At 51.8% G+C, this 27,500-nt stretch overlaps 6 protein-coding genes across 11 annotated transcripts in view; 2 read left to right on the top strand and 4 right to left on the bottom strand.

The window, feature by feature from the left end:
* LOC114441446 (glutathione S-transferase theta-1) overlaps positions 1-319 on the bottom strand; it is a 3,654-nt gene extending 3,335 nt beyond the window's left edge. Inside the window, 1 exon segment of the mRNA XM_075353415.1 lies at positions 89-319. Within this exon segment, the coding sequence (XP_075209530.1) occupies positions 89-215 (127 nt within the window). The 5' untranslated portion in view covers positions 216-319.
* Positions 320-2,240: 1,921 nt separating this feature from the next.
* Positions 2,241-5,946, top strand: LOC114441353 (WD repeat-containing protein 5-like). Its single transcript, XM_028414241.1, has 13 exons — positions 2,241-2,713; positions 3,004-3,112; positions 3,792-3,865; positions 3,955-4,044; positions 4,143-4,232; positions 4,301-4,384; positions 4,456-4,511; positions 4,588-4,634; positions 4,699-4,774; positions 4,943-4,976; positions 5,048-5,122; positions 5,193-5,280; positions 5,379-5,946. Exons 1-13 carry the CDS (start codon positions 2,642-2,644, stop codon positions 5,477-5,479), a joined length of 996 nt encoding a protein of 331 aa, XP_028270042.1. The 5' UTR covers positions 2,241-2,641; the 3' UTR covers positions 5,480-5,946.
* Positions 5,947-6,470: 524 nt separating this feature from the next.
* Positions 6,471-8,940, bottom strand: LOC114440727 (inactive phospholipid phosphatase 7-like). The gene is made up of 4 exons (XM_028413178.1): positions 8,590-8,940; positions 7,494-7,816; positions 7,223-7,404; positions 6,471-7,134 (listed from the first exon to the last, which is right to left on the bottom strand). The coding sequence occupies exons 1-4, from the start codon at positions 8,769-8,771 to the stop codon at positions 6,928-6,930; spliced, it is 894 nt and encodes a 297-aa protein (XP_028268979.1). The 5' UTR covers positions 8,772-8,940; the 3' UTR covers positions 6,471-6,927.
* Positions 8,941-9,012: 72 nt separating this feature from the next.
* Positions 9,013-10,973, top strand: brd3os (BRD3 opposite strand). 2 transcript variants are annotated; one of them, XM_028413181.1, is made up of 3 exons: positions 9,013-9,648; positions 9,732-9,837; positions 9,988-10,973. In XM_028413181.1, the coding sequence occupies exon 3, from the start codon at positions 10,080-10,082 to the stop codon at positions 10,383-10,385; it is 306 nt and encodes a 101-aa protein (XP_028268982.1). In that variant the 5' UTR covers positions 9,013-9,648; positions 9,732-9,837; positions 9,988-10,079; the 3' UTR covers positions 10,386-10,973. The 2 variants fall into 2 exon arrangements, with proteins under 2 accessions (XP_028268982.1, XP_028268981.1); XM_028413180.1 differs by lacking the exon at positions 9,732-9,837.
* A 224-nt stretch (positions 10,974-11,197) lies between these two features.
* On the bottom strand, positions 11,198-21,698 carry LOC114440725 (bromodomain-containing protein 3-like). Of its 5 annotated transcripts, XM_028413174.1 has the most exons (13): positions 21,572-21,698; positions 19,385-19,475; positions 19,162-19,302; positions 16,869-16,980; positions 16,642-16,779; positions 16,391-16,535; positions 16,132-16,301; positions 15,661-16,053; positions 15,341-15,469; positions 15,055-15,261; positions 14,633-14,865; positions 14,259-14,554; positions 11,198-14,074 (listed from the first exon to the last, which is right to left on the bottom strand). In XM_028413174.1, the coding sequence occupies exons 3-13, from the start codon at positions 19,251-19,253 to the stop codon at positions 13,956-13,958; spliced, it is 2,034 nt and encodes a 677-aa protein (XP_028268975.1). In that variant the 5' UTR covers positions 19,254-19,302; positions 19,385-19,475; positions 21,572-21,698; the 3' UTR covers positions 11,198-13,955. The 5 variants fall into 5 exon arrangements, with proteins under 5 accessions (XP_028268975.1, XP_028268973.1, XP_028268977.1 ...); XM_028413172.1 differs by having other exon boundaries at positions 19,162-19,475; XM_028413176.1 differs by having other exon boundaries at positions 15,079-15,261; positions 19,162-19,475.
* A 1,231-nt stretch (positions 21,699-22,929) lies between these two features.
* Positions 22,930-27,500, bottom strand: part of LOC114440726 (nucleus accumbens-associated protein 2-like) — a 6,398-nt gene continuing 1,827 nt past the window's right edge. Inside the window, exons 2-8 of the mRNA XM_028413177.1 lie at positions 26,978-27,500; positions 26,675-26,895; positions 26,251-26,510; positions 26,002-26,178; positions 25,820-25,925; positions 24,257-24,354; positions 22,930-23,850 (exon numbers count right to left, since the gene is read on the bottom strand). The exon at positions 26,978-27,500 is cut by the window's right edge and continues 174 nt beyond it. Of these exons, the coding sequence (XP_028268978.1) occupies positions 23,225-23,850; positions 24,257-24,354; positions 25,820-25,925; positions 26,002-26,178; positions 26,251-26,510; positions 26,675-26,895; positions 26,978-27,427 (1,938 nt within the window). The 5' untranslated portion in view covers positions 27,428-27,500 and the 3' untranslated portion in view covers positions 22,930-23,224. The remainder of the gene's footprint in view (positions 23,851-24,256; positions 24,355-25,819; positions 25,926-26,001; positions 26,179-26,250; positions 26,511-26,674; positions 26,896-26,977) is intronic.

Here is a 27,500-nt window from a genome sequence, read left to right as displayed (position 1 = left end):
ATGGACACGCACGCACGCACGCACGCGCCTGTATGACCGTCGGTTAGCCGTCAGCAGCCTCCCGGCCGATTAGCTGTTAGCTGCTCACCTCTCCTCAGGGCCACGGAGCGGACCCTGTGCGGGGTCCTGGTGCAGGACAGCAGGATGAGCACCGCCCGGCAGGGCTGCGACATCAGGTCCAGGTGCACCTCCAGCGGCGGGTCCGCTGCTGCCATGGAGCGTCTTCTGTCAAACAAACAACAAGCTGACACTCAGCTCCTCTCCTCGCGTGAGTGTGTGTGTGCTGCTGGCTGTCGCCCCCTGCAGGCCGCACCATGACCTGCAGCCACACAGTGTGTGAACTTTGAAACACGTTTGCGAACATCAGCCAATCAGCATGCAGCAAACTCCAGTCCAATCCCAGAGGACCACCAATTATGGGACAGATGTCTGTGTGCTGTGCTGCTGGTGTGGTCCTCTCTGGGACACAGACATGTGTTGTGTCCCACCTGCAGCCCGGCCTCCCTCAGTCAGCCTCTCAGCGCTGCTCCCTGTTGGAACGGGTCTCTGCTGCTGGACTCTGAGTCATGTGCCGTTGGACGCCTTGAGTCGTGTCTGCGGGACAGGAGGCTGCCGCCGGTCAGTGTGTCTCTCGGCATGTCGTCCTCTCAGCTGCTGCTCGGCTGTCTCACGGCTCTGTCTGTCCTCTGTCTGCACGGTAAGACTCAGGCCGTCTGAAAGGTGAACGCTGTGTGTGTGTCTGTGTGTGTGTGTCCCGCCTCCATCAGCTGTTTGGTTTGACTGGTGTGTGTGTGACAGGTGAAGACATCAGCTGGTGTTCAGCATCTGCAGCTGTATGGATAGGTGTGTGTGTGTCTGTGTGTGTGTCTATGTGAGTGTGTGTGTGTGAGTGAGTGTCTGTCTGTGTGTGTGTCTATGTGAGTGTGTGTGTGTCTCTGTGTGTGAGTCTCTCTGAGTGCGTGTGTCTCTGTGTGTGTGTGTGTGTCTGTGAGTGTGTGTCTCTGCAGTCTGACCTGTTTGTGTGTGACCTGCAGCTCTTCTCTAAATGTTAATGTGATTCGCTGTTAGCCTGAGCAGCCAGCAGAGCGGCGACCTTTGACCTTTACAGAAGCCTCGCTGAACATGATGCGTCACACACACCGTGCATTCATTTACATCACCGAGTTCCTGTTTGGTTGATGTTGTTGTTGACGTTGTGTGTGTTTCTGTTTTGTGTTGTTGTGTGTGTGTGTCTGTCGTATTATTTTCTGACTCGGCATCAAAGTTTGTGTTTGTGGTGTCGTTGTGATGCTGCATCGCCTCATTTGTGTCTTTGTGTGTGGTCCTTTGTTTGCATTAGTCCCGGTCACACTGCATGCTTTGGTGGAGTGGTTGTGTGTCTGTTGTGTTCCCATGTTGTCGTCTCTTCCTTCCCAGGAATAAAACCCAGGCCGCCAGTGATTGACACTTCATCTTAAAACCGGTCCATGGAAGTGTTTGTGGTCTGTGACAGCCCTGTGTGTGTGTGTGTGTGTGTGTGTGCAGTCAGCTGTCTGCAGTGTTATGGCTGTAACGTAGGCGGCGGCCCCGGCCGGGGGCGGGGCTACGTAGAGCTGGGCTGCAGCAGACCAGAAATCCTGAACTGCAGCAGGACGGAGGGTGGATTCAAAGTGCGCCTGTGCATCACCACGTCCAGCAGTCAGTATCATCATGTGACCTCACACTGACCAATGGCAGCTCTGACGTCACGCCCTGACCGCCTGTCCATGTCCACACAGGGTCTCTGGACCTGGTCCTGTCTCGAGGCTGTGCGACCTCTCGTCACTGCCAGCAGGCCGAGCTTCCTGGAGTCTCCATCGCCTGCTGTGATTGGTCGCTGTGTAACAGCGGTTGGCGGTGGGCAGGGTCAGTCTCTGCGGTCATCATCAGCGGCTGGTTCCCCCTGCAGACCTGGCACACAGGGACACACTGAGCACGTGCAGCTGCTCTGACCTACTGACATCACAGCTGGTTAGAGCCAATCACACAGAGGGACATGTGACCAGGATGAGCAGACTCTCCTCCTGATTTGTTTCTGTGGAGAGAAATAAACGTTTTCTTTGAATCATTAAATGTATTTATTGACCCTTTTAATGAAGATTTAATTTACTGGTTTTTCTTTTATTTGATGCTTGACGCTCCGCAGCTGTAGGGGGCAGTATTGCATCTTTAGGAGGGCATAAGGAAGAAGAATGAACAGAGAGCTTTGAAGCTGGGATTGGAGGGGGGCTCCTCGGATCCTCGGGCCGGCTGCACCACCATGGTGGGGTGACACATAAATCCACCTGAACACCAGCCACAGGCTGGGAAAGCGGTCAGTACCGAGTCTGACCGGTAAGGGGCAGCAATGCGCCATAAGGCATCCAGTCTGCAGGAAAAGAAGAAGAAGAAAGCTAATGCTAACAGGCTAACAGACTATCTGCGGCTGCAGAACCGGTCCGCTCCAGCACCGTATCTGTGTCCGCTGAGTTCTGGTCCAGACCAGGTCCCGGTCGTGAGCAGGACACCGCCTGTGGCCTCCTGACCTGCCCGTTGCAGGTAGCTCGGTGTTCGCAGCAGCAGCTTCCGCTGCGCGCCAGCAGCGCCGGATCAAAACAAACAGCAGCTAGCTGAGCTGCACAACATGGCCGCAGAGGAGAAGAAACCCGAGACAGACCCCGGCAAGCAGCCCGCGTCCTGCTCCGGATCAGGCAAGGTGAGACAGGCGGGCTGACGGCGGCCGGACACCGGGACCGGCACCGGTTAGCTCCCATCATTCTCTGCCTCTGACTGGTGATGTCTGATTATCGATCAATGAACGTAATCAATATATAAGTTTAAGTTAAGGCGAGAGTGTCAAGAATTCTGACTCTGCCATGGTCTGTGAACGCCTCAGGTCTCAGCGTGTTATTCTGAGCAGAACCTGTTGTAGTTCTGACACAGTGAAGAGTAGTGAGGAAGAGGAGGCCTGGCATGGTCCTGGTCATGTGTCCCTGTGTGTTTCAGTCCAGCCCGGCCAAACCGAACTACACAGTGAAGTTCACGTTAGCAGGACACACCAAGGCCGTGTCCTCCGTCAAGTTCAGCCCCAACGGAGAGTGGCTCGCCAGCTCCTGTAAGGACACACTGAGACACACACACAGAGACACAGACACACACAGAGACACAGACACACACAGAGACACAGACACACACAGAGACACAGACACACACAGAGACACAGGCACACACAGACACACACACACATAGAGACACTGAGACACACACACAGAGACACAGACACACACAGAGACACAGACACACACAGAGACACACATAGAGAGACAGACACACACACAGAGACAGAGAGAGAGAGAGAGAGACACGTAGAGACACAGACAGACACACAAACACACACAGACAGACACACACAAACACACAGAGACAGACACACACACACAGAGACAGACAGACACACACAGACACTGAGACAGAGAGACAGACACATAGAGACACAGACACACACAAACACAGACAGACACACACAAACACACAGAGAGACACACACACACAGAGACACGGACAGACACACACACACACACACAGACAGACACACACACACACACAGACAGACACACACTGTTGTATAAAGTGTTACACTGCTCAGACATTCTTGAGTACCGGGTCTGTTTAGGTGCATAGAGAGCTGTGACAGTAAGAGAGCCGTCTGTAAATAACCGACCTGTCCCTGAATGCACCACGTCTGCACCCTGATGCTGTGATGGTGCAGTAACCATGGTAACGTCTCTGTGCAGCCGCTGATAAGCTGATAAAGATCTGGGGAGCGTATGATGGGAAGTTTGAGAAGTCCATCGTGGGACACAAGCTGGTGAGACGCCTCAGCCCTGATGCTGGTCTGGACCCAGTCCGTCTCTGATACCGATCTGATCCTGGTTTTCTGTGTGTGTCTCTCTGCAGGGGATATCTGATGTGTCCTGGTCTTCAGATTCCACCCTGCTGGTCTCGGCCTCTGACGACAAAACCCTGAAGATCTGGGACAACAACTCTGTGAGACACAAAGATTTGTTAGAAAAGACCAACATGACCCACAGCTAGCTGAAGTTAGACGCCTGGTCCCCGTCTCTGACCGTCTCCTGTCTCTTCAGGGCAAGTGTCTGAAGACTCTGAAGGGCCACAGTAACTATGTCTTCTGCTGTAACTTCAACCCACAGTCCAACCTGGTGGTGTCTGGATCGGTATGCAGATTTACAGAGACCTGTCCTCTGCGGAGGTCCATCACTTAACCCTCTGTCTGTCTCTGCAGTTCGATGAGAGTGTCCGTATCTGGGACGTGAAGACAGGGAAGTGTCTGAAGACCCTGCCGGCTCACTCTGACCCGGTCTCTGCTGTAAGTCCTCACCTCTGACCTGTGTCTCTGTCCAGCCTGTCCTTTGAGCCTGGATGTCTCTGTGTCTCCAGGTTCACTTCAACAGAGATGGCTCACTCATCGTGTCCAGCAGCTACGATGGTCTCTGGTATGTCCACACACACACACACAGACACAGAGACACACACACACACAGTCCTGATGTGTCCCTTGTCTGTCTGCAGTCGTATCTGGGACACGGCATCAGGACAGTGTCTGAAGACTCTGATTGGTTAGTAAAACATGGATCTGTAGATTGTCCCTAGACCTGGACTAATCTGAATCTGTCTCCTCAGATGACGACAACCCTCCTGTGTCTTTTGTCAAGTTTTCGCCCAATGGGAAATACATCCTGGCCGCTACGCTGGACAAGTCAGTATCTGCCCGCTGCTAGCTGTGAGCTAGCTCCAGGCTGCCATGCTAACAGCTGTCGCTCTGTGATGGTCTGTTAGCCGGCTGTTCGTGGAGAGCTAGCATCATTAGCTTAAACACAGGGAGTTTGTTAAAAATGTAACATCTTGTGTGTGGTCTGGTTCACAGCACATTGAAGCTCTGGGACTACAGCAAGGGGAAGGTAACGTCCTCCTGACAGTCTCCGCCTGTCCCCCTGTCCGTCGGTGGTGTAACGCTCCGTTTTGTTTTTAGTGTCTGAAGACGTACACGGGCCATAAGAACGAGAAGTACTGCATCTTTGCTAATTTCTCCGTCACAGGGGGGAAGGTGAGAGCGAGACACACACCGCTGTCTCACATCTGTCTGGTGTCTCTGACCTTTGACCTCTGTGTTTCAGTGGATCGTGTCGGGCTCCGAGGACAGCATGGTTTACATCTGGAACCTTCAAACCAAAGAGGTCGTTCAGAAACTACAGGGGCACACAGGTTTGACCCTCAGCTGCTGTGTCTTCTGTGCAGGTCTTTGAGGATGTCTCTGATCTCAGACTGGAGGACTGACGTCGGTGTGTCTTGTGTCTCTGCAGATGTGGTGATCTCGACCGCCTGCCATCCGACAGAAAACATCATCGCCTCTGCTGCGCTGGAAAACGACAAAACCATCAAACTGTGGAGGAGTGACTGTTAGACCTGCAGGCCAGTCCACGGATCCTGTCTGATGGACTCAGACCAGGTCCCTGCATGGCCCAGCTTCACTCACAACACACGTTAAAGGGCCCGTTTTGTATGCAGGTGTCAGACCCTGCAGAGGGAACAGGAGGAAGCTTTTATTTTGCACCCTTGTTTGATTGACGACTTTTAGTGAGAATTTATGACAGAAAGACGTTTTATGACATCACCGTGATGCTGCCTTGGTTTTTTCCTCCGACAGAGACTGAACAGATCCAGGAGGAGACGGTGTCCCCCTGAACCGGCCGTTTAATGTCTGTTGTAAACATGAACCCGGATGTGTTGTGAAGCTGGGGCACGCCTGCTGACCCTGAGTCATCAGTTGCCGTGGTAACAGTTCCTGCTCTGTGACAGTAGCTCAGTCAGCTGAAACAAAGCTTCCAGGTTGTCGTCAGTTGGCTTCTGTAAATAAAGTTTTGATTATGATGTTCAAGTTTGTGCATTTTGGAATAAAAAAAACTCCCATCACCACCAAACATCGCAGCAGCAGGCCGCAGAGTCCAGACTGAAACACCTGAAGCATCTGAGACCGAAACCGCCGTTACACCACTAGGACTGACGAGGAAGACGTGAACCACGTGGACCACAGGGGTCACAGTCAGACTCAGTCAGCATGGTCCACCACACAGAAAGAAGGCAGGGACGATGACCGGGATCAGGACCACTGAGCAGACAGACGCCCTCCTGACAAGGAGGCCATGATGCAACAAACCAGGATCCCTCCATGGAAGAAGGGGTCAGTCCCAGACTCCATCATGGTCCTCTGACAAAAACAAAGCACAAGCGACAGTTTCATTCAGCCTGAAGCAACAGCTCACAGCCCGACAACAAACACAACAACACAAACTGAACACAAGCAGCAGATTCTGCACGTTTAATGTAAACATGATGAAAACAGGTGAGTGGTACCACAAGTCTGCATGCAGCTGAAATGACCGACGGAGCCCAACGTCTGTAAACACCTTTATTACTGGTTACCATGGAGGTCTGAGGGACTGACCCACTTCAGGAGCCAGCCTCTAGTGGACACTGGAGGAACTGCCTGGATTAAATCCACCAAACCAGAACGGTTCGACCCGCCCTGTAAAAAGCTAAAACGTTAGCATTCACTCCCTGAACTTCTACATCCGTCCACTTGGCGGCGCTCTGTAAAACATCGTTTAATTAGTTCATCACTCCAGTTTAAAGTGTGTCTAAACCAGAGAGAGGCGGGAAGCAGGAATCAGCAGAACCAGACTTCTAATCTAATCCAGTGTAAACTGGTCCAAACAAGTTCAGACCAATCAATTCTGGCCGTCCAGTGCAGCACACTATCAGCGTCCATACAGGCAGTTCACACTGGACCAGACCAGTCAGCAGAGAGCCAGCAGAACCAGTTCACACCCCTGTGAGCCAGTTTAGCCCGGTCTAAACCAGTGGCGTCCAGCGCAGCGTGCCGATGGAGATGAGGGTCTGGCAGGTAGCAGAGTCCAGCCAAACGGATTCCACCAGACTGAAGTGCAGAAAGCCCAGGGCGAACCCGCAGCCGACGTCCGACAGGTGATGTTTTCCCAGCAGCACCCGGGACACGCCCACCAGGAAGGCCCACAGGTAGAGCAGGATCCTGAGCGGCACCTGAGGAGGACAGACGCAGAGACAAAGACACCTGGATCAGGTCTGTATGTCCGTCAAATGAAGACACACAATGAAGCTGTCGACTGACCGCCAGCACCAGATGATTCAGCAGGAACTTGGACACCATGACGGCACGGCTGGCGTGGCCTGCTGGGAAAGAATACGTATCCATGGCAATGACGTCCAAAAACCCGGGCGGGAAGTCCCACGGACCTCTGCGTTTGACCAACTTCTGCATCCCAGAGACTGTCATCAGGTCAAGGATCAGGGCTGCAGAGGGACAGACAGGGGACATGTTGGACTGCAGAGGGACAGACAGGGGACATGTTGGACACACGGGACAGGCTGTGGTCTCTCACCCAGCAGCAGGTTGATGAGGACTTCCTGTCCAGCCAGCGTGCTGCTCCTCCACAGGCAGATCAAAATCCCACAAATCCAGGGGAGGGCATGTCCCGTGAAGGCCAGCAGGTTTACCATGGGACGCAAAGGGGCCCCGGCACCATGGGCCCCCACACACATCCCGAGACGCTTGGACAGGCTGATGTCAATGGCGAGGAGGGAGCTGATGGCGATGCCCTGAAACGATGGGTTTAGCTGCATGCAGTCCTGTTCCGGCCAGCGAGACGTGTCCTTTACCCCCCCATCAGCAGCTGGTCCCCCCTCAGAGGAGTCCCTGGAGGCCCTGTGGACAGGACAGAGATTCAGAGACACATTTGCAGACATATTGGACAGAGAGAGGTTCAAGAGGACTGAGCAGCTGAGACAGAGACATCTAACAGGAACCAGACAGCAGCCTGTGGCACTCTGAACTCCAGCTCCCAGGATGCACTGGGCTGGTGGCAGAGCAGAGTCCTGACAGTCAGGTTAAACTATGATAACAGACAGAATGTAAGCTGTCTGTGGTCACGCACTAACAGACTCCGTGTCTCTGTGCTGCTTCTGTCCTTTCTTCCTGTTTCTTTTGGGGGGGGTCATGCGGTCTGGGTCCAGCACTCCCCTGTCCACGTGTGGACACTGCAGACTGAGACTCCACCAGCTGTCCCTGCAGCGCTCTGCTCGCCGGCTGGCGGCACAGAGACTCCTCTTCCTCACTGATGTCTGCTGCTTTACGCAGCACTGACAGGCCGGCTGAAAGAAAACCTTCATAGGATATTCGTCTGTCTTCAAATTTGTAAACGTTATATTTGGAAGTGTGAGCAGCAGCTGCAGAGGGAGGAGGCGCGCCGTCACGGTCACAAAGTGGACGAGGTCTGGACCAAACTGGATGTAAACAGCAGCTCGGTTTGTTTTCTGAGCTTTAGACAGAACGAACATAAACCAGACGTTTAGCAGAAGCAGCTTTAAAGTTTACCAGGAGGAAATCCTGGTCCAGGAATCTGGGTGTCCTGGATCTGGACCAGGATCAAAACCCTAAATGTCGGCTGTGTGTCAGGGGGCGGAGCCTCTGGGTCTTACCTCCCTCCTGCATCTTCCTGCTGACTCTGCTGTCTGAACGGGGCTCTCCTCGGACCCCCGCGCCCCCGCCCCTCGCCCGATCCGTGCTCCCTTCGAGGGGGCTGGTTCAGGGAGAGAAACTCGGGCCGGTTCAGGACATTGTTGCGGTCTCGGGCCCGACACCGGGCCTGGCTGCCGGGCATGGTGGACAGAAGCAGGTCTGAAGGCGGAGAGGACGTGAGGCGAACTGCAGGGCTGAGAGGGATCGGGTCTGAGAGTTTGAGGGACTGCTATAAATAGATCAGCTGGCCTTCTTCTGCTGTCAGCTGTTCAGAGGGGGGGGGGCTGGAAAAACACTGAACAGTTTAACAGTGTAACATTAAAGGGACAGCAGAGACCCTCATCTTCATCATCATGTCAGCATGGTCCGACCGAGCCCCTGAGAGGTCAAAGGTCATTAACACCAGCAACTCACAGCAAATATCAAAGTACACACACACACTCATGGTGCTGTCCTTGTGAGGACCGTCTGTGAGGACCGTGACAGACACACTACGTCCTCAGGACCAAGTAAATCGAGGCGACTGGACTCACAGCATCGTTTTCTGACGCGGAACCAACAAACAGCAACGTTCCAGTGAAATAAATCCGGCCCAGGAACCTTCCTCATCCCGTCCTGTTTCTACCCGGACCGGGCAGAGGACGCACCGTTGCTATTGGTTGCAGCAGCCGCCTCAGGAGCTCCCCAGCGGCTGCCAGCTAACGATGCTAACGATGCTAACAGTACAGAAGAACTAAACTGGACGTGGCGGAACGTCGCAGGTTATTTACCGACTTTATACGTTCTGACCGTAGTAACGTCGACGTCCGGTAACGAGGTCCCTGAGGAGCTGACGGAGGCTACGCGGGCTAGCAGCAGGATTAGCAGCGAGGTGGAGGCATAAAGTGCGGCTGTCAGCACTCTGAACGGCGGCTAGCTGCTAGCTCCACAGTTCAGCAGCTTCAACAACGATCAGAAACGACATACGGCAGCCGGCAGGGACACAAAGACAACATCAGCTGGGACTAGAGTTAAACTCGGTGAGTCTGCAACACGCACGTTCACACTCGTCACTTATCTCTACGTGTTTTAATAAACATCTTTCTCCTGCTGGTCACACAAGAAGAAACATCGATCGATCATCAGTGAAATGCTGAGACAGGCTGATCAGGGTCCTGTTGAATACACTCGATCAGTTTGATCAACAAAAATAAAAACATCAACTGAAGGTAACAGCAAAAAGGAGGCCGAGAGAACACTCCCCTCCATGACCACAGGAGGCGCCACACTCGCACACACCTGGAACTTCCTGTTACTCATCCCCGTGCAGACATGTTCATACCTGACTGATGCTCTGAGTGTCTCTCCTCCTTTTGCAGGTGTTTGGACATGACTCAGTCACATCTGGGCCTGACTGGGTCCGGCCTGGACCTTCCATCCTGCAGTTGTTGGAGTGTGGAGTGCTGGCATCATGTCAGACGGTGATCCTGCAGAGGAACCGGCTCCGGAACCTGCTCCTGACCCTGCCGCTCGCCGACGCCCTCCGCTGGCAGAGAAGGCCCTGTCGGAGCCGTACGGCCGGCTGCGGTTCAGAGACACGTCCCTGCTGATCTGGCAACAGCAGCAGCAGGAGCTGGAGGCAGCGCCTCCCTCCACCTACCTGAACCGCAGCCGCTCGGCCTGGTACAGCAGCTATGGGAACCAGGCCGTACTTGTGCGGGACAAGAAGGGCCTGGAGGACGTGGAGGGACGGTCCAGGATCTGCAGCATCATGTAGGAAACTGGACTGGAACAGATGGCTTTGATAACAGGGGACATGCAGGTCCAACGGCAGCCTGTGTGTGACACTCAGACAGATACACACATTTCACCTTCAGTCATTAAACACCACACACACACAGCTGCATGTAAACAAACTGTGGAGCAGTAAAGAGCTGTGCACAGCGCCTCCTCTGGCAGTACTTGGTGTCCACACAGCAGGGAGTGAGGGCTGCTTTAGGGGGTGTGTGGACCGACAGCGTCCAGCTCAGGTTCCTGCAGTGGAAACACACCTCATGCCAACATACACTACACAACATACTCTAGTGATGTGAAGCCCTGAGGCATGCATCGAGTAAAAGGGGCGTGTCCAAATGAAGCCTGTGTCATTTGTCAGAACACCACGTGACCAACGGAAAAAGAGGCCCCGCGTCTCTGCAGTCTGACCGCCTCGCTTTGTGATGCCACCATGTGATTTCTGACAAAGGCTCGGGAAATACGACAAGTGTTTAGGGTGATTGTATCGAAAATGGAGCCATCAAGAAAAAATGTCAGCAAATATTGTTCCTAAATAAAAATCAATAAATCGATAAAGCCCCCCCTGTAATTTATTTCGTTTCTTTATATCTGTACAATGCCTCATACAGGAATCTGATAAACCTTAGAACACGTTTTATCACAGTTGGATTGCTTTTCATCAAATGACCAGCAGGTGTCAGTCCTCCCAAATGAAGCACCTGTACCGAAAGACTCGCTTCGCTCACGGGGCTTCATCATGACATCACTAGTCATCTCCCCTCTCAGTGTGTGAGTAAGAATCGAGGCGCTGCGTCAGTTGTTGTGTTTATTTATGAAAACAAATGAACTCAGAAAATAAGGATCCCATATCAGTAATTACATCAAATAATTCACTTGTTGGTTTTTCGTCGGTCCGTCCTCTCTCTGCGTCTCTAATGTGTCGAGCGGAGTTCAATCTAAACCTCAGACAGATACTATACAGCTACTATACAGTGCTCAAACATACAGAAGAAAGAATGTACGGCCGGAGTGCATGCAATACATAAAATCAGTTTTTTCCTTTTTCTTATTAAAATACAAAAATTAACTATTAGCATCAAAGCTCGACCATCAACTAAAAAGAGGAGCGTTACCGTGGAAACGAGCTCTCTGACTGTCAGCCAGTCACTGATTGTTTCAGGCTACCGTCCAGAATGACGACTGGTGGTCGTCTCCTCTGGCAACACAAGATGACCTCAATCACCATGACAACCAAGCAACTCCACACACAGAGGAGGCCACGACCTTTGGTTGGAAGTGTAGAAAACATTTTTCGTCCAACACGCCGTACATGAACGGAAAGGAAAGAAAAGGTGCCCAGAGGTCACGTGATGGGGAACATTTGTCCCCAAACTGAAATCCACTGGATGTGCTGCATCCTGCTAATCTGTACCACACACACCATCAGCAGCGGCTACTGAACATGAAATCAGTTCTCAGCCAGTCGGGCTGCAGCGTTCTGATCACATGGCCAGTTCATCTATGTAAGCCAATCAGAGAAGAGGCAGGGTTTGAATGAAGCCTGACGGACGAACCAGATTTGACCTCCTAGACAGACCGCTTCCTTCCAGCCGCCCGCTCTCGCAGGCCGCAAACAGAAACACAGTTCTGCTGAGAAAACGGACGCTGCCCCCACAGGTCACCTGATGAACTGCTACTTGTAGATGGGGTTTACAGCCATGGTGTTTAAAAGCAGGTGTACAGACCCGGCTAGCCCCGAACCCAATGACCATGGAAACCGGGCGAGGTCAGAGACGGGAAGAAGAACAGACCGACAGACACACCCACCTGGAGGAAACTGTGCTGCAAGCTGAGGCTTCACTGAAAGTTCACCTGACTCTGGACCTGCCGCCATCTGCAGCCTGAACACAGCAGGGGTCAAAGGTTAAAGCTCAGCACCAGCAGCACCTAAACATAAAGAAGTCTGCCAATTATCAGAGCTGAGCGGAAAAGATCACACGTCAATAAAATAACATTAAATTATGTCCTTTAAAAATCTGCACTGACGCCAAAACAAACAGGGAAGGAGCGCCAACACGCCGCTCTACGGCAGAGTGACGGGCCGCTCCTCCAGATGGGCCGCGTTCATTTTAAAGACTTAAAGTCAAATAACTCCAAATGAAACTCTGAGAACTCCAACCAGCTTTGGGTGATTTATGCCGACGCCTCTGAACCAGCTGTGACGTTCTTTTAGTTTTTCGTGAGTGGACATGTTGCAGCCGTCTGGACGTCAGAGAGAGTTTTACAGAATCAGCTAAAAGCTTTAAAATAAGTGGTTCGTTCTATCAGCGGCGTCAAATGAATCAGGACACGTCCTCACATCTGAGTATGGACCCAGTCTGTCCGGTGGGTCTGGTACAGTATCGAGTGGTTTGCCGTTTTTGTCTTTTGGGGGTGGTGGTGGTGGGGGGGGGCGGTACAAAGACAATTTTATATAGAGAACCTTAGACACAAACAAGTTCAGCACACAATCTGAAAATCAAAAAGAAACAGAAAAAGGAAATGTAGTGTTAAAAAAAATAATAAAAAGTTTGACAGAGTCGGCGCTGGGCAGGAGGACCTCGTGACCCCCCAGGACAAACAGTAGGTGGTGGGTTTGGGATGAGGGACCAGCGGGAGCAGGTTTGGTCTCAGAGGTTTTGAACTGAAAGCAGAATCCTGCTTCAGATCGGCCATCTTTGATAAATCCTCCATTGATTTCCTTCAGCACAGACACTAACTGTGAGACCTGTTGCAGAGAGATGATCCATCAGTCAGCGTCACCATCTCCATGTAGACCCGCGTACCACCGCAGCCAGGTGAGTTAGAGCATCCTGCCGTTTAAAGGAAACCTCTTCCTTAATCACGAAGACAGGCTCCCGGTCTGCACCCACTTTAAACTGGTGAACTGTTTATTACGGGTCCTGGTTTCAGCTTTGATGTGCAGACGCTTTTCTTTTGTCATCCAAAGAGGGAACTGAATATTTCGACACATACGCGTCCCCCGCCCTCCGTCACACTAACACCGCTGGAACAGAGCGCCTCTCTGCAGCAGGTCTCAGGACCTTCGTCCAGGTGGAGCTCCTCCTCCATTTTATCAACAGTGAAATCACCTGCTCTCCCATGATGCTCTACAGATGCTTCTGGAATGTGTTCAAAGGTCAGGGGTCACGCCGGCTGTCCTCCAAGGAGAAGAAGAAGAAGAAAGCTTTGATGGCATGGGTTCTCTTCATGTGAGTGTCCACAGATCAGCATGACAGGCACACAGCTCCCTCTCTTTTTCTTCTTCTCTGCCTCTGCTGTCTGCATTTTCCGCCAGAAAATAAAAACAAACAAAACAATACTAGGAGCTAAAAAAACGGGTCAGCCTATTTACATACAGTCTTAAAGTCTGTGTGTGAGTGTGTGTGTGTAATAAGTTCAGAATGTGTTTCTGTCTTTCGTTTGTTCAGGATGGAAGTTCTGCATGTGTTAGCTGTGTGTGTCTGTGTGTGTGTAGAGTGGATAAACCTTTGTGTGTGTGTTCAGTAACATGTGTTTGTGTACTGTGTGTTTAGTCTGTGTCGGAGGAAGAGGAGGTTCCTGTTGAGGAGCTGTCATCAGAGGAGGAAGAGGAGCTGCCACTCAGTCGACTAGCCCCGCCTCCAGAGGCTCCGCCTCCTGCTGCCTTCTCTAAATGGGGGAAAGAGAGGGAGGACATGATCCATCATGATGCTCAATGAGGTCAGCGGCCATTGATTTACAAGTCATGTGTGATGAGCTGAGCTCAGAGGAGGTGCTGGTGCTGCTGGACCTCGTTCCTCTGGTTTCGGCTGATTCTAACCACCACAGGCTGAAAACACGGATGAGTACTTACGCAATAGCTTCCTCTGCTTCTTCTGCAGGCAGGATTTGACGTAGCGCTCCAGCTCTCGGAGTGTGGAGGGTTTGAGGGTTTCAAAGTCGATCTCGATCTCGTCGGGGTTGGAATCCCTCAGCGACGGCTCTCTGGACTGGATGATGTGGACGACGCGGCCCAGCTTCTCCCCCGGCAGCCGGTTTATGTCCAGACTCAGCTGGCGCTTCTCGTCATACGTCATGGGCAGGGAGGACTCCTCGCCGTCATCTCCGTTAGCAGAGCCACCGCCCGTCTTACTGCCCTTCTTAGGTTGCCTGTGAACAAAGAGAAGCTCCGTTTGGCTTCTCTCACACTTGGTCTAACGTTCTAGCTTTGGGAATGCTGGCTCCTACCTGGTGGCTGGCACCGTGCTGTTGGCTTTCCTGGCTGGTGCCTTCTTCTGATTGGCTGGTTTGGGCTGCTGGGCAGCAGCCTTGGGCTTTTTCTCTTCCTCCATCTTGCTCTTATTTCCTTTGTCTTTGTCCTTCTCTTTCTTCTTCTCCTTGTCCTTCTTCTCTTTCTTCTTCTTTGGCTTGCTGACGGGAGCCTGGGAGAGGACGGCCAGCTGCTCGTGCACTGCCTTCAACTGGTGGAACATGCTCATTATTAACATCTAGAACCCCCAGCCTACACACAGGACGCCTTTATCTGCTGCATGATTCCAAACTCAAAGACTTAACGGTCTGATTTTAACTTGATACATTCACTAACTAACTAATCAATTAATAAATCATTTAAAAACTTGAAAAAAGAAGAAAACTGGGATGTTCTTGACCTGTGATTGGTCGGCAGCACCAACCTGCTCCTGTAGCTCAGCCAATCTTGTGGCCCGCTCCTCCTCGGAGTCAGACGATTCATCAGAGGAGGAGTTGTTGCTGCTGTCAGAGGAAGCAGTGCTTTTACTAACCAATGGTGTTGTAGATGGGACCGAGGCCTCCAGGCCCTCATCGGGGATCTTAGCGAAGCGCATTTCGAACACGTCCTGAGGGGACACAGACAGATCACTGAGGACTGAGAGCAGCAGCAGCCGGTCAGGCGGACGCTCCGGACCGTTCTCCTACCTGCAGCTTGCGGGCCATGGCCACCACCTCGTGGTCTGGGGGGTTGTACTTGTAACAGTTGGAGAACATTAACCTGACATCGGTTGCGAAGCTCTGCGGGTCGCTGTACTCCCCTTTGTCCATCTTTTTCTGTTGGAAAAGCAGCAACACAATCAGTGTCAGGCTCCACAGTCACAAAACAGACCAACAGTTCAACTCAGTTTAACTTGTATCCTGCTTTTTACAAAACTGACAAAACGCCAACAAGCAAATAATCAGTAACATGCGCCTTTTGGGCTCAGGTGCGTGGTGACGTCATAGCTCTGTGGCTACATCATTACCCGGACAGTGCTGAGGTCCATGGGGTGTTTGATGATGTCGTGGTAGTCGTGCAGCTCCAGGGCCTCAGCATCCACTGGCTTGTAGAAGGGCCAGGCGTAGGCGGCGTGTTTCTTTGAGAGCATCTCCTTCAAGATGGCATCGCAGTGTTTCATCTGCTCACCCAGCTTACCACCCTTCCTCACACCCGCTCCCCCTCCGCCTCCCATCTCTCCCCCAGCCACCTCCTCCACTGTCTCCCGGCGGGTCTTGGTGGGTCGAGCGGCGGCCTCACGGCGAGATGAGGCCAATTTGGCAGGTTTGGCGTCCTGGGCAGATGGAGAGTCAGCCCGCCCGGCAGAGATGGCCGATGTGGTGGGAGTGGTGGTGTCAGCTTTCCTCTTTACACCTTTCTTCTGTTAGAGAGAGACAGTCAGCATCTATCAGATCTGTTTGATGTCAGGCCATGCTGCATCATGCCACACAACCGTTACCTTGACGACGGGCTGTGCAGAGGGCATCATTGTTGCTGGGGGCTGCGGGGCAGAGGCCGGAGGCGTGGCCTGGACAGGTGTGGGTGTTGTTGAGATTACGGGAGTCTGGGAGGGAGAGGGGGAGGGATAGGATGGGGGAGAGGAGGCTGAAGACTCTGCCTGCTGACTCACTGAGAGAGAGAGAGAGAGGAGGCCGGTTAGTGCTGCAGGACTCCTGGCAGCTGTGGCATCGCAGCAGCAGCAGCAGCTGGGGTCCTACCTGTGGTCGCTGCCGGCTGCTTGGTCTTGTTCTTGCTTTTGGGAGCTGGAGGCAGCAGTGCGACTTCTTCTTGGGGCATCTGAGCAACTTTCTGAAGGAAGATTTTCTCTAAAGCCTGAGCCATTAGGACGATGTCGTCTGTGGGCTAAACACACACACACACACACACATTGAACTAGTGCAAAGGTGCTGAGCTGTCTCTACATCACACTGAGGTAGTGGCAGCACCTTCACTGACGGAGTGTGCGTACCTTGTTGTAGATGTAACAGTTGGTGAACATGGTGTTGAAGTCCTGCATGGCCTCACTGGCACTCCAGTAATAATTGTTCTCCAGACGTTTCTTGATGGTTCCCATGTCCATCGGGTTTTTGATCACCTTGTGGTAGTCCTGTGCACACACACACACACACACACACACACACACTGTTAGCGTGTTTAAAGACGTGAACAGAAATGTGCTGCAGGTCAGCGACATACCGCCAGGCAGAGTTTGATGGCATCCACAGGTTGGTAGAAAGGCCAGGCGAACTGATGCTTCCACAGAGTCTTCACCACCACGTTCTGCATGTACTGCAGCTGGTTGGTCTTTCTGCAGGACACACACACACACACACAACTCAGAGGACGGACGACAGCTCATCTTCAGCTGCATGTGTGTAACACAACATGTCTGTGTCACTATTTTAACTCTGAACTGAATTTCTGCCTCAAATAGAAACACCTCCACCAGCGGACCTCCACCCACTACATAAGTGAAATACATGATCCTGCAGAAGTCCTGAAAGTACAGAAAGAGAACCTGATCCAACAATAAGCCAGAAATATTTCAGTCATTTCATCCATATCACTGATAGTCTCCAAAAACAAGTCATGTGACAAGCAGCAAGGTCACAGATGAGCCCAGGGTGACCTGTAAGCAGCTAAAGGCCTCTCTCACTCTGACTAATGTAAATGTTGGTGACTCCACCAACAGGAAAACAACCATGGCGTGCATGTGAGAGCTGCCAGGAGGAAGCCACTGCTGTCCGTCTGCAGGGGGTTAAAGATCAGGGGGTCCAACCCCAGAGACAGAGGACACCAGAACAGAATCATTGGGTTTAAAGAAGAAGCCTGATGATGTATGTCCTGTATATGAACCGGTCCCTGCTGTTAAACATGGCGGTGGTGGTATCATGGTTTGGGCCTGCTGCATCTGAAACATGATTCTGATTCACACCAGTGAATCTGACAGGCAGATGTCAGACATCTGTCTGTGAGCTGAATCTCAAGAGAAAGAGGCTCCATGCAGCAAAACAACACACGAAAACGAAAAAGTCGTTCTACAAAGTTCTGACCTGACTCTGTTTGGATTCTCCTGAAACCAGCCGCTCACATGAGGAAACCTTTAGCTGATATTATTGCTGCATAAGGGGTGGCAGCAGACAGACAGCAGGGTCACATACCATGACCCACTTACATGTACAGATCACTTTTCTGAATACATAAGTGAAAGACTTCTGTTTGACTGGATTCTCTGTGTCTACTTTCAGGACACTTGTGGAAGTCTGTGGTGTTTTGGGTCATATATATATATCCAAACTTTTGACCAGCACCGCTTCTGTAGGTGGACCATGGTGCGAGGCGCAATTAAAACCGACCACTGCAGCATCTCCAAGCTGCACGATTAAAACTCTTGACTTTTTGCAATCAAGACTTTACTTGAGTCCACTGCTGGTGTTTTAGTTTGGAAATCACTGATCAATCAGTCAATCAGAGAGAGATCAGATGGCATAGTGCAGCCAGAACACATGGATAAGTATTTATGTAAATAAATGATGATAAACAAGTGTTGTGTGTCTGTGTGTGTGTAGGCCTGTCGCGATAAACAATAAATCAAGTAATTGCACGATAACTTTAAATGGGCTCGATAAGTTTTTCGGCTGCAATAAATTACATTTGCATGTTCGTTTGTTTTCCTCTCTCTCTCTCTCTCTCTCAAAGAGGCTGGATGTCAAAAGGCGTCACTCGGTGCGTCGTAGTGTATAAAGTGTGCAAAGTCTGGCCGTCGGACTTTATATGTCCCGCGGCTTCTGTCTTAAAATGTGTCAAATCAACAGGTAGTTCTTATGTTGTAACTCATTGTGTACCGTTTACGGGATGTTCTGAGCCGACCACGGTCAGCGCCACAGTGCTGCCGGGCTTGGACGCTGGTTACAGCAACACAGAGCTGTGAAGCTGCACAACACCGGTTCAACACTTCCACATTATTAACGATGCAACTACACATGCTTATGTATAGAACCAGCTCTCAGAGAGTCCGCGTTGTATGAGTGAAGTTCTCTGCCTTCTTACCGGCGGCACTTTTAATATTAATAATACTAATAATAATCAAGTTCTTGTGTTAAATGTTCTTTAGAAATTGAGGTTTATTGATCTTTAAAGGGTGTACTTGCATTATATCGTTATCATTATATTAGTGGAACATGGTCTCAAAACGACAATATTATCGCTTATCGCAATCATTTCTCTTGGCAATTAATCGCCCAGCAAAATCTGTTATCGTGACAGGCCTGTGTGTGTGTGTGTGTGTGTGCGTGTGTGTCAATAACACATCAGATTTCAGCCATAACTATAAACTGCACAGAAATGAATGGTCACTGAGCTTCATTTATCACCATGTCTCCATAATAATTACTTGAAATAAGTTCAACATGTCACAGTTGTTACTTAGTTATCAGTTCCACTAAGGACATTCATGGGTTAATTAACACTCCTACCGGGTGCGTCTTACCTGCCAGGTTTGTTGGGGTTGGTGACCTCAGGGGGAGGAGGGTTGGTGAGGGCAGGGGGGCTAGGGGGCGCAGCCTCAGGGGCGTCCGACATGGTGGACGACAGTGACGCAGCAATGCACTGTGGGACGGCAGTGTCTAACCTGAAGGTGAAAAAATGATTCCCCTCTGTGGGCTGAGGGTGTGTGTGTGTGTGTGTGTGTGTGTGTATGTGTGAGGGCACACCGGTGTGTTAGTATGTAATCAGTTCAGATGCTGCTGGTGTGGACACTTCAACTTGATGCTTCCCCCGGAGGGACAACTCCCATCGCACGACCTGAGAGACAAGAGAGACGGACAGGTTGTTACCGTCAACAACACCATTACAATGCCATTCATCACAACTGAGCCCTGAGTGAACACCACCTGGAACCATGTGTTCAAGTGTTTTACATATTCATAAACATAAAATCAACAGAATCCATATTGGTTGGAGAGCTTCATCTGATTCAAGAGCAGAGCTCAGATGAAACATGAACACCATTTTACAACAAGCAGCAAACACACAAACCCACAAAGCAGTGATACAATCCACAGAATGTCCTCAACAGGTTGATGAGGGGACGTCTACAAATGTCTGACATGTGGGAGCCAACATCAGACACCAGGTTTGACCACAAACACCACAGGCTGTGGGTCACCTGCTCCCACCAGGAAGCAGCCTGCACACAGAACCTGAGCCTCGGCACTGACCCGGGTCTACGATACCAGAGACACAGACAGAAAGTCCTAAGATTAGGACCAAGTGTTTTATGTTATTTAATCTAATGTTTAATTCTGTGTGTTTGCTGAATGCATCTCTGTCTGTGCTCCGATTATTTTTTTACTATAAAATGTGGCCAAACTTGTTGAATTATTCGTACCACTAATAACTGGATAATCCGTGTATATAACTATTTTTATCAATAACATTTTCTACAGTGTGCATGTCCCACATGTGAAACAACTAAAAGAAGAACGGCACGGTTCTGCGAGTACATTAAATCCTCACATGTGACGGCCTTGCTCTAATTGGACTGTGGTTCTGGTTGTAAAGGCCATGTCGGGGGTTTTCTGCCTGATGCTCATAAATCGTAAAATGATCCAGTAACATGCATGTATTTACTGAACTGTTGATCCTCACAAACTTCCAAACCACAGCTGCTATTTAAACGCAATTATATCCACTGGATCCGACTCTCCCACTGTGACAGACACTTTGTAAAATGTTATAAATTCACTGTGGGTCATGTTAGATAAACATACACTGTGCTGTTCCACGGGCTTTAAGGTTAATCAGAAAAAAGACTATTCCAGACTTTTTTTACTGAATGTTAGATCAACACAGCTGGAAATTAATTTAAGATGATCTCATGCTTTTCTTGAAGACCATAAATACCTCGTGGGTCATGTTTACTTTAATTAGGGACTAATCAGCTGATCATTGTCCGGCTCGTGTGAGTGCTGCTTCTTATAAAGTATCAGAGAACAGTGTCCACACATCACATCTGTTGCAGGGTCTGTGAAACTCATTCAGCCTCCAAGCTTCTCCGCAGATCCGGCAGCAGGCAGCGCAGACACGGCTGAGAGTCTCCGGGGGCAGAGCCCCGCAGCACCGGGACCACGACTCACATGAAACACGGAGCAACGGGTCCGTGTTCCGTCAGTGCGGCAACACTAACGGATAGTCGGCCCCCTACCTGCCTGTCAGCCCGGTCTAGACCTACAGATATCAACAGATGTGGGAGTCCGGGGACTCCTCGCTCTGCCTGCATGCTGCTGCTGCCGATCAGCGGCTAACGAACCAGCTAACTGCTAACAACCACCGCTGCGAGCGACAAAACTGCACACATCCCGTCAAACAACACTTCCATCCCCCGTCAGACACACTAAGCTCCTCGGTCGGTGTTGATCCGGATCCTGGAGCTCAGCTCCGGCCGCAGCGGCCGCGCAGCTCCGAGCATTCTGCACACTACCGAAACATCTCATTTATCTCGCTTTAAAAAGATGGCGGGCAAGCCAAAGCAAAATATGAGCTAGGTGGCAGCTAATCGAGCTAGGTGACTTACCGAAGCCGTAAAATGTCGTTAATAGTAATAATAGCGGCTGCACAGTAACATGAGCCCGTGTCAGAGGGAACATTGTGACACTTGGTCGCTTATGAAACACACAGCGAGCGGATTAACTCAGTAAGAAATTCAATCTTTGGAGATGTTACCGCTCAGTGTTTGGCTAGCTAATAGGCTGTTAGCCTGTTAGCTGAGCTTTGTCTGAAGGCGCCGAGCGGCCAGCCAGGCTCCGACACACACCGACACCTTCTGCACACTCCCGGACAAACCCTGCGCTCCGTGGACCCAATAATCCCACCGCCACCGGTCGGAGAGGCGTGTTTACTTTGTGTTTCGGTCCTCCGGTGCGTCCAGCGGCGGCCTCCCGTCAATTTTCTGGAAGATTTTTATTTAGCGAAGTAGCATAATAGATGAGTTATCAGCTGTCCACCGTGTGCGCAAGCGCAGTGCCGAGCAGCATCATGGATGTTGTTATGATCGGATTGGCTGGCCAAAGGGAGCAGGCGCTGTGATTGGCTAGGTATTTTAAAGACTATGATTTGGTACTGTGGCCGTGCGCCGCTGTGATTGGTCACTGAGGGAGTCGGGGCGTAGTGATTGGCTGTGAGGAGGACTGGGCTGCTGTGATTAGCAGGTCAGGTTTATGGCTTTCAGAATGGCGCCGTGAGTCCAACTACGTCTCCCAGCGTGCAGAGCGGCAGCAGGGCGCCCGGGCTCCGCTCTGCGGCGTCTTATCACTTCTAATGATCAATGCGCCTCAGTTATTGATACTTACATCATAAACAGAGCTCCGAACTGATGCAGGACTTCAACTAAGAATAAAACAATGAAACAAGCAAAAAAAAGAAGAGAGGTGTTTGTCTCTGTGGCTCATTTGTGCCTTTAACTGGTGTTTCCAACTTTAAATGTGAAGATGCAAACAAAACAAAGAATATCTGAAGCTGGAGCTGAAGACGCGGCGAAACGTCTCCAAACACATGAGTCCAGCTGATTCAAACTCTGATTTAAAAAGAAACGGACTCTGTGATAAACATCCTGGGAGAGCTGGTCTTCTAAGGACTACTGTGAGACAGCTGGATCATAAACATGTTGTCTTATCAGACTGGACTTCTGCCACATTAACACATTAAAGGTCCATGATCTTTCCTGTAGCGCCACCCTCAGGACAAACTGAGACTCAGCGCACACAACATAATTTATATGATTAGTGATTTTAATAGTTTAATTATCGGATGTAAGCAAACAGCACCTGACCTCCCTCTGAAATGTGGAGCCACCAAAGTGCATTTCCCCCTTCAGCCTCTAGGGGCTGGCAACAGCGAGTCAGTCAGGTAAACACGTTTACAGCCTGGAACTGCTGGTCTCAGCTGATCAGCTCCCTTTCTGTGACTGTATGGGGTGTGTGCACTCATTTACCGCCCGCCTGCCTCAGCTCCACCTCTTTGTCTGTACTTGGAGTTTAGGTGGACCGTGATGCTGCCAACATGGCGACGGTCGTTCCCTTCATAAACCTGCAGGTGGCGTCAGGAAAGCTTCGTCCAGTTACATACTGTCTGTGGGAACAGCAGAGACTCAAACCTGTCTGCCTGGAACCTCAGCCCCCTCTTGTGGCTGTGTTGTGTAATGAAAAAAAACTGCAACTGAATTTTAATTGTGCATGAAAATCAGCACAGAAACATCAGCTCTGATTATCAAGAAGCTTTATTGTCATTGTCAGAGTGAGTATAATCATCATCATCATCATCATCACCTTCAGTCCTGTTGCTATGGGCCTGTGTGCTGGACTGCAGGAGGCTGGTAACATGCAGCAGAGCCGAGCAGACACACAGACAAGGTAGTCAGACAGACGGGGGCAGAGAGGTAGACAGGTGGACAGGTTTTTGAGGTAGGGGACAGGTGGACAGACAGGAGGACAAATAATTGGGGACAGGTAGCTTTTGTGTTATTTACATACAGGTAGGCAAATGCAATAGAAAGCTTATTGGCTGTCTTCCAGAGGCTCCGCCCCCCTCTCATCCGTGTCAGCCCTGTGAGGAGCGGCAGGCTCCACGGGCTGCGGGGAGGGGTGTGAGGAGGAAGAGGAGGACGAGGAAGAGGAGGAGGAGGGCAGGGAGAGTGGGGTGTCTGAAGATTGTTCAGTCTGTGCCCTCCCTCCCCCGTCTGCCTCACCTCCCATCAGCCCCTCCTCTGCCTGCCCATTGCCTGCCCCTGCTCCACGAGAGCCAGCGAACTGCAGGTGAGGCAGGAGGGCGGCCGGCGCCTCCTTCTCTCTCTCTCGCTCCCCTGCCGCCTCCCTCTCCCGTCGCTCGGTGTACAGCGGAGCCTCCAGGCCAAGGTAGGAGGCGCCGAGCTGCCGCAGGTCCAGGTCAAAGGGGCTGCCACTAGGCTGCACCGCAGACTCCCCACCATGACCTCCCCCGGTTCCTCCTCCCCTCTTACCCTTCCGGGAGTGAGAGGAGGTGGAAGCAGAAAGGCCATCGGGCAGGAGCGACTGGATCTTTGGGAGCCAACGTTTACGGACTCTGCGGGCGTTGGTGCACATGTCAGCGGCGATAACGTTCATCTCACTCTCCTTAAAGTTGGGAGCAAAGTTCTGACAATACACTGAGGAGGAGGAGGAGGAGGAGGAGGAGGCAGAGGAGGAGGAGGAGGAAGAGGAGGAGGAGGAGGAGGAGGAGGCAGAGGAGGCAGAGGAGGAGGAGGAGGAAGAGGAGGAGGAGGAGGAGGAGGAGGCAGAGGAGGAGGAGGAGGAGGAGGAGGAGGAGGCAGAGGAGGAGGAGGAGGAGGAGGAGGCAGAGGAGGAGGAGGAGGAGGAAGAGGAGGAGGAGGAGGAGGAGGAGGAGGAGGAGAGGAAAAAAGGGACATGGAGGAGGAGAGGAAGGGCCGAAAGAAACGTCTCAAAATTTCAAATATACAGCAAAAAGGAAATCTAAGAATCATAGTGTGTGTGTGTGTGTGTCTGTGTGTGTGTGTGTGTGTGTGTGTGTGTCTGTGTGTGTGTGTGTCTTACATTTGACGGTGTTTAACACTCGGTTGTCCAGGGGCTTTCGGCTTGGATCATTGGTGGAGGAGCGAATCCCTGTCCCACAGCTATTGGCCAGAGTGTTTCTATGGAAACCATAACAACCCAATCAGCACGTATACCCAGCTTTAGGTTACCTCGCTCTCCCTCCCCCCCTCCCCTCTGAGACAATGTGACTGCGCTGTTATGTAAAGCAGCTGCTGCAGACTGTCAGAACCTTCTGGAATATATGATACCGCCAGAGGTCACATGACTTCTAATAAAGTCACATGATGTGGGATGATGTCACGTCTGGTTTGGTGCTGAACTGCTCATGGTCGTCGATCAGGTCCATGACATGTAAGCAGAAGATTGACAAACACAGGTGGGCTGCAGAGGAACAGGCACGTTTACACTGCAGGAACGCAGGGCTTATTTACAGGAACTGCCCGTAGACTCCATGAGGTGACCTAATCAATAATCAATATCTCTCCTGGCCCACATCTACTTTCTTTTGTTTATGTCTCAGTTTTACCCCGTTCACACTGGGGGAAAAAATGTGGCTTAAGCAGGATTTGGCCGCATCCAGATCAATCCAGATGTGTTTTTTTTTCCGAGTGTGAACACCTCGAATCTGGCTGAATCCAGTTTGATTTCAATCCGGCTAGATCCACCCACGAGAGCTGGATCTAGCCAGATTGAAATCAAACTGGATCTAGCCGGATTGGCTCATTGGTTCATTGGTGTGAACGCAAACGTGGCAAGCGAATCCGGCTAGCGACATGATACTTCTGGTTAGCGACGTGCTACTTCCGGTCGCGGTCCTACCGCGGCCTGAACGGACTCTGTATATTACGAGGCGCCACCTAGTGGTTTGGAGGACAGCAAACATGCTGGATGAAGCCGGATTGAGTGCGGACACAAGTGTGTGCTAGCCAGATTTGAAAATAGGTCTGAACGCATCCAGGTTAAAGGCTGTCTGGGCTCAATCCTACTCTAGCTGGAATGACTTTCTCCAGTGTGAACGGGGCCTAGACACCCAGAAGCTGCCAGGTCAGCACTGAGCCCCGCCCACCCCACTCAGAGGGACCGTTCCTCCCTGGAAGCAGCCCTGAACGAGGAACCGCAGGAGTTCCTGCAGGCCGCCGTAAAACGTCTGTGCCACTAGAGGGCAGAACACAACACACATGTCCAGAAGCAGAGGAGAGGTGGAGAGAGTCCGTGCAGCCTGAACGGATGTTTTGGTATGTTTGTGTTCACGGCGCTAACACAGAGAGCGCGTGCAGCTACGTGTGTTCGCCTGTGACATCACTAACCTGAATCCTCTGCATGGTTACCACCAGCCAGGCACAACACACCCCCATTATCAGGAAGTCCAGTCCACTACACTCTGTGTGTTTACCTCACCAGGTGTCGTGACAACAAGAAAACAAGAAGAACTCCATCTGAAGGCCGAACAGTTTCTGAGACACGCTTCCTGTGCTCCATACTCCTGATATAATTCAAAGAACCGTGAAGGACTGTGTGCGGTGGCACGGCCTCGGCGGCGCCGCTGTGAGACGGCGAGCTCACCTGTCAAAGAAAGTGGCCAGCAGCCTCCTGAGAAGCACCTTGTGTTTGACTCCGGCACACAGGTGACAGTTCATCAGCTGACCCCGCGTCATGAACACACCCGAACCTGAGCACACACACGTCAGAACGATGAGGCCGTTACTATGACAACACATTACATCCAGTGCAATGATTATAGATACCTGCCACCAGCTCCACCTTCTCTCCAGGGTCTCCCTCAGTGTAGAGCGACGGGTGGCAGCGATACCCGATCTGACTGATCAGACTGGCAGGGAGGGCCATGTTGTCCCGACCAACCAGCACGCAGGGCCGACGCTCATTAGCCAACGGGAGGGGCAGCATCTCCATCTTTTCCTGGACTGAACCAGTGAGAAGCACGGGAGGGGTTTTAGCTGACTCCCCTTCAGCGGATCGTACCATGAAGAACTTACTGTAAGGGTTTCCAGGGTGTCCGTAGATGTGCTGATAGAGACCTGGGTGGACGGCGTTGCTGTAGTAGTCTTCCTCCAGCTCCTCCTCCGTGGGGGGGTGAGAGGGAGGCGAGTCTGTGGGGAGGCTTGATCCTCCCGGGCTGGAGCGCCCCCCGCCTGCAAGCAGATAGGACTGCAAGCCTGGGACTAAGCCTCCGCCTGCACTCAGGTAGCACAGGGTGCTGCCCCTGGAGGGCTGGAGGTCCCCCACAGCGTCCACTCTGCGGACAGAAGAGGCGGAGGAGAGGTGTCAGCTCCTAAAACATCATGAGCTGAACCAGATGACGAAACTGTGACAAACCTGTGACCCAACCACAAAGAGACAGAACCCGCTACGAAGAGACTAAAGACACGCTGAGGTCTTGTTGTCCATGCTCAGGCTCACCTGGCCTCCTCTCCTCCTCCTCCTGCTCCTGCAGATGCTCCTCCCCCGTTCTCCTCAGGAGTGTCTGCTCTCTCCTGTTTGATCCTGCTGACAGCCAGCAGCAGCTCCTCCGGGCTCAGGGACGGCTGGTCCGGACTGACCTCCTGCAGCTGGGGGGCGCCCTGCTGCTGCTGCTGGACCACCGGGGCGTCAAAGCCTCCCAGCTCGTCCGCTGAGGTCGTCTGAAACAGAAGGTTCAGTGTGTGTAAACAGTGATCAGCGCTCTCAGACCTGAACTGAAGGGCACGTGTTTGGTGGACTCACCTGTGAGTCACAGCAGAGTGGCGAGGAGGAAGAGGAGGCCTTCATCATCATCAGCTCCATGCCCCGCTCCACGATGTTCTGAATCTGCAGGTAGCCAGCGGTGTACATCAGCACCAGCTGCTCGCTGGCGGCCATGCTGAGGCGCCCCGTGTAACAGAAGGACAGGATCTGCTGAAAACATGTTGGTGTCACTGAGGATGGCAGCTCAAACACTGCCTGTGAGGAGGAGGAGGACGAGGAAGAGGAGGAGGAGGAGTCAGCCACAGAACTGAACAGATCTCTGAAGTAGAGCGAGGAGGCAGCGAGCACGGCTCGATGCGCCTTGAAGGCCTGACCCTGCACCAGGATGGAGACGTCACAGTAGTGACCCAGCAGCCGCTGCTCGTTCAGGCTACCCAGCACGCTGCTGCCGAAGTCGGGGATCTCCACCTGGAACAGCCCCTCTGACATGCTGGAAGATGTCAGTCCACAGGACGGGACAGGAAGTAACCGAGGGTTCAGGCGGACGCTCCTGATCAGCCAC

The sequence above is a fragment of the Parambassis ranga genome, chromosome 9 (genome assembly GCF_900634625.1).
Source record: "Parambassis ranga chromosome 9, fParRan2.1, whole genome shotgun sequence".
Lineage (NCBI taxonomy): Eukaryota > Metazoa > Chordata > Actinopteri > Ambassidae > Parambassis > Parambassis ranga.
Note: the sequence above shows the minus strand (reverse complement) of the source record. Positions and strands in the feature narration are given on the sequence as shown.

What these genes read in the sequence shown, in the direction of transcription:
- LOC114441353 (XM_028414241.1), top strand. Translation starts at nt 2,642, where the DNA reads ATGGCCGCAGAGGAGAAGAAACCCGAGACAGACCCCGGCAAGCAGCCC. An exon ending in GTGTCTGAAGACTCTGATTG is followed by an intron (nt 4,635 to 4,698) that starts GTTAGTAAAACA and finishes CTGTCTCCTCAG; the next exon opens with ATGACGACAACCCTCCTGTG. An exon ending in CTGGCCGCTACGCTGGACAA is followed by an intron (nt 4,775 to 4,942) that starts GTCAGTATCTGC and finishes TCTGGTTCACAG; the next exon opens with CACATTGAAGCTCTGGGACT.
- LOC114440727 (XM_028413178.1), bottom strand. Translation starts at nt 8,771, where the DNA reads ATGCCCGGCAGCCAGGCCCGGTGTCGGGCCCGAGACCGCAACAATGTC. An exon ending in CAGGAAGATGCAGGAGGGAG is followed by an intron (nt 7,817 to 8,589) that starts GTAAGACCCAGA and finishes TCCTGTCCACAG; the next exon opens with GGCCTCCAGGGACTCCTCTG. An exon ending in TGAATCATCTGGTGCTGGCG is followed by an intron (nt 7,135 to 7,222) that starts GTCAGTCGACAG and finishes TGTCCTCCTCAG; the next exon opens with GTGCCGCTCAGGATCCTGCT.
- brd3os (XM_028413180.1), top strand. Translation starts at nt 10,080, where the DNA reads ATGTCAGACGGTGATCCTGCAGAGGAACCGGCTCCGGAACCTGCTCCT.
- LOC114440725 (XM_028413172.1), bottom strand. Translation starts at nt 19,253, where the DNA reads ATGTCGGACGCCCCTGAGGCTGCGCCCCCTAGCCCCCCTGCCCTCACC. An exon ending in ACTGTTACATCTACAACAAG is followed by an intron (nt 16,536 to 16,641) that starts GTACGCACACTC and finishes GTGTGTGTTTAG; the next exon opens with CCCACAGACGACATCGTCCT. An exon ending in GTGCTGCCGACCAATCACAG is followed by an intron (nt 14,866 to 15,054) that starts GTCAAGAACATC and finishes ATGTTCCACCAG; the next exon opens with TTGAAGGCAGTGCACGAGCA.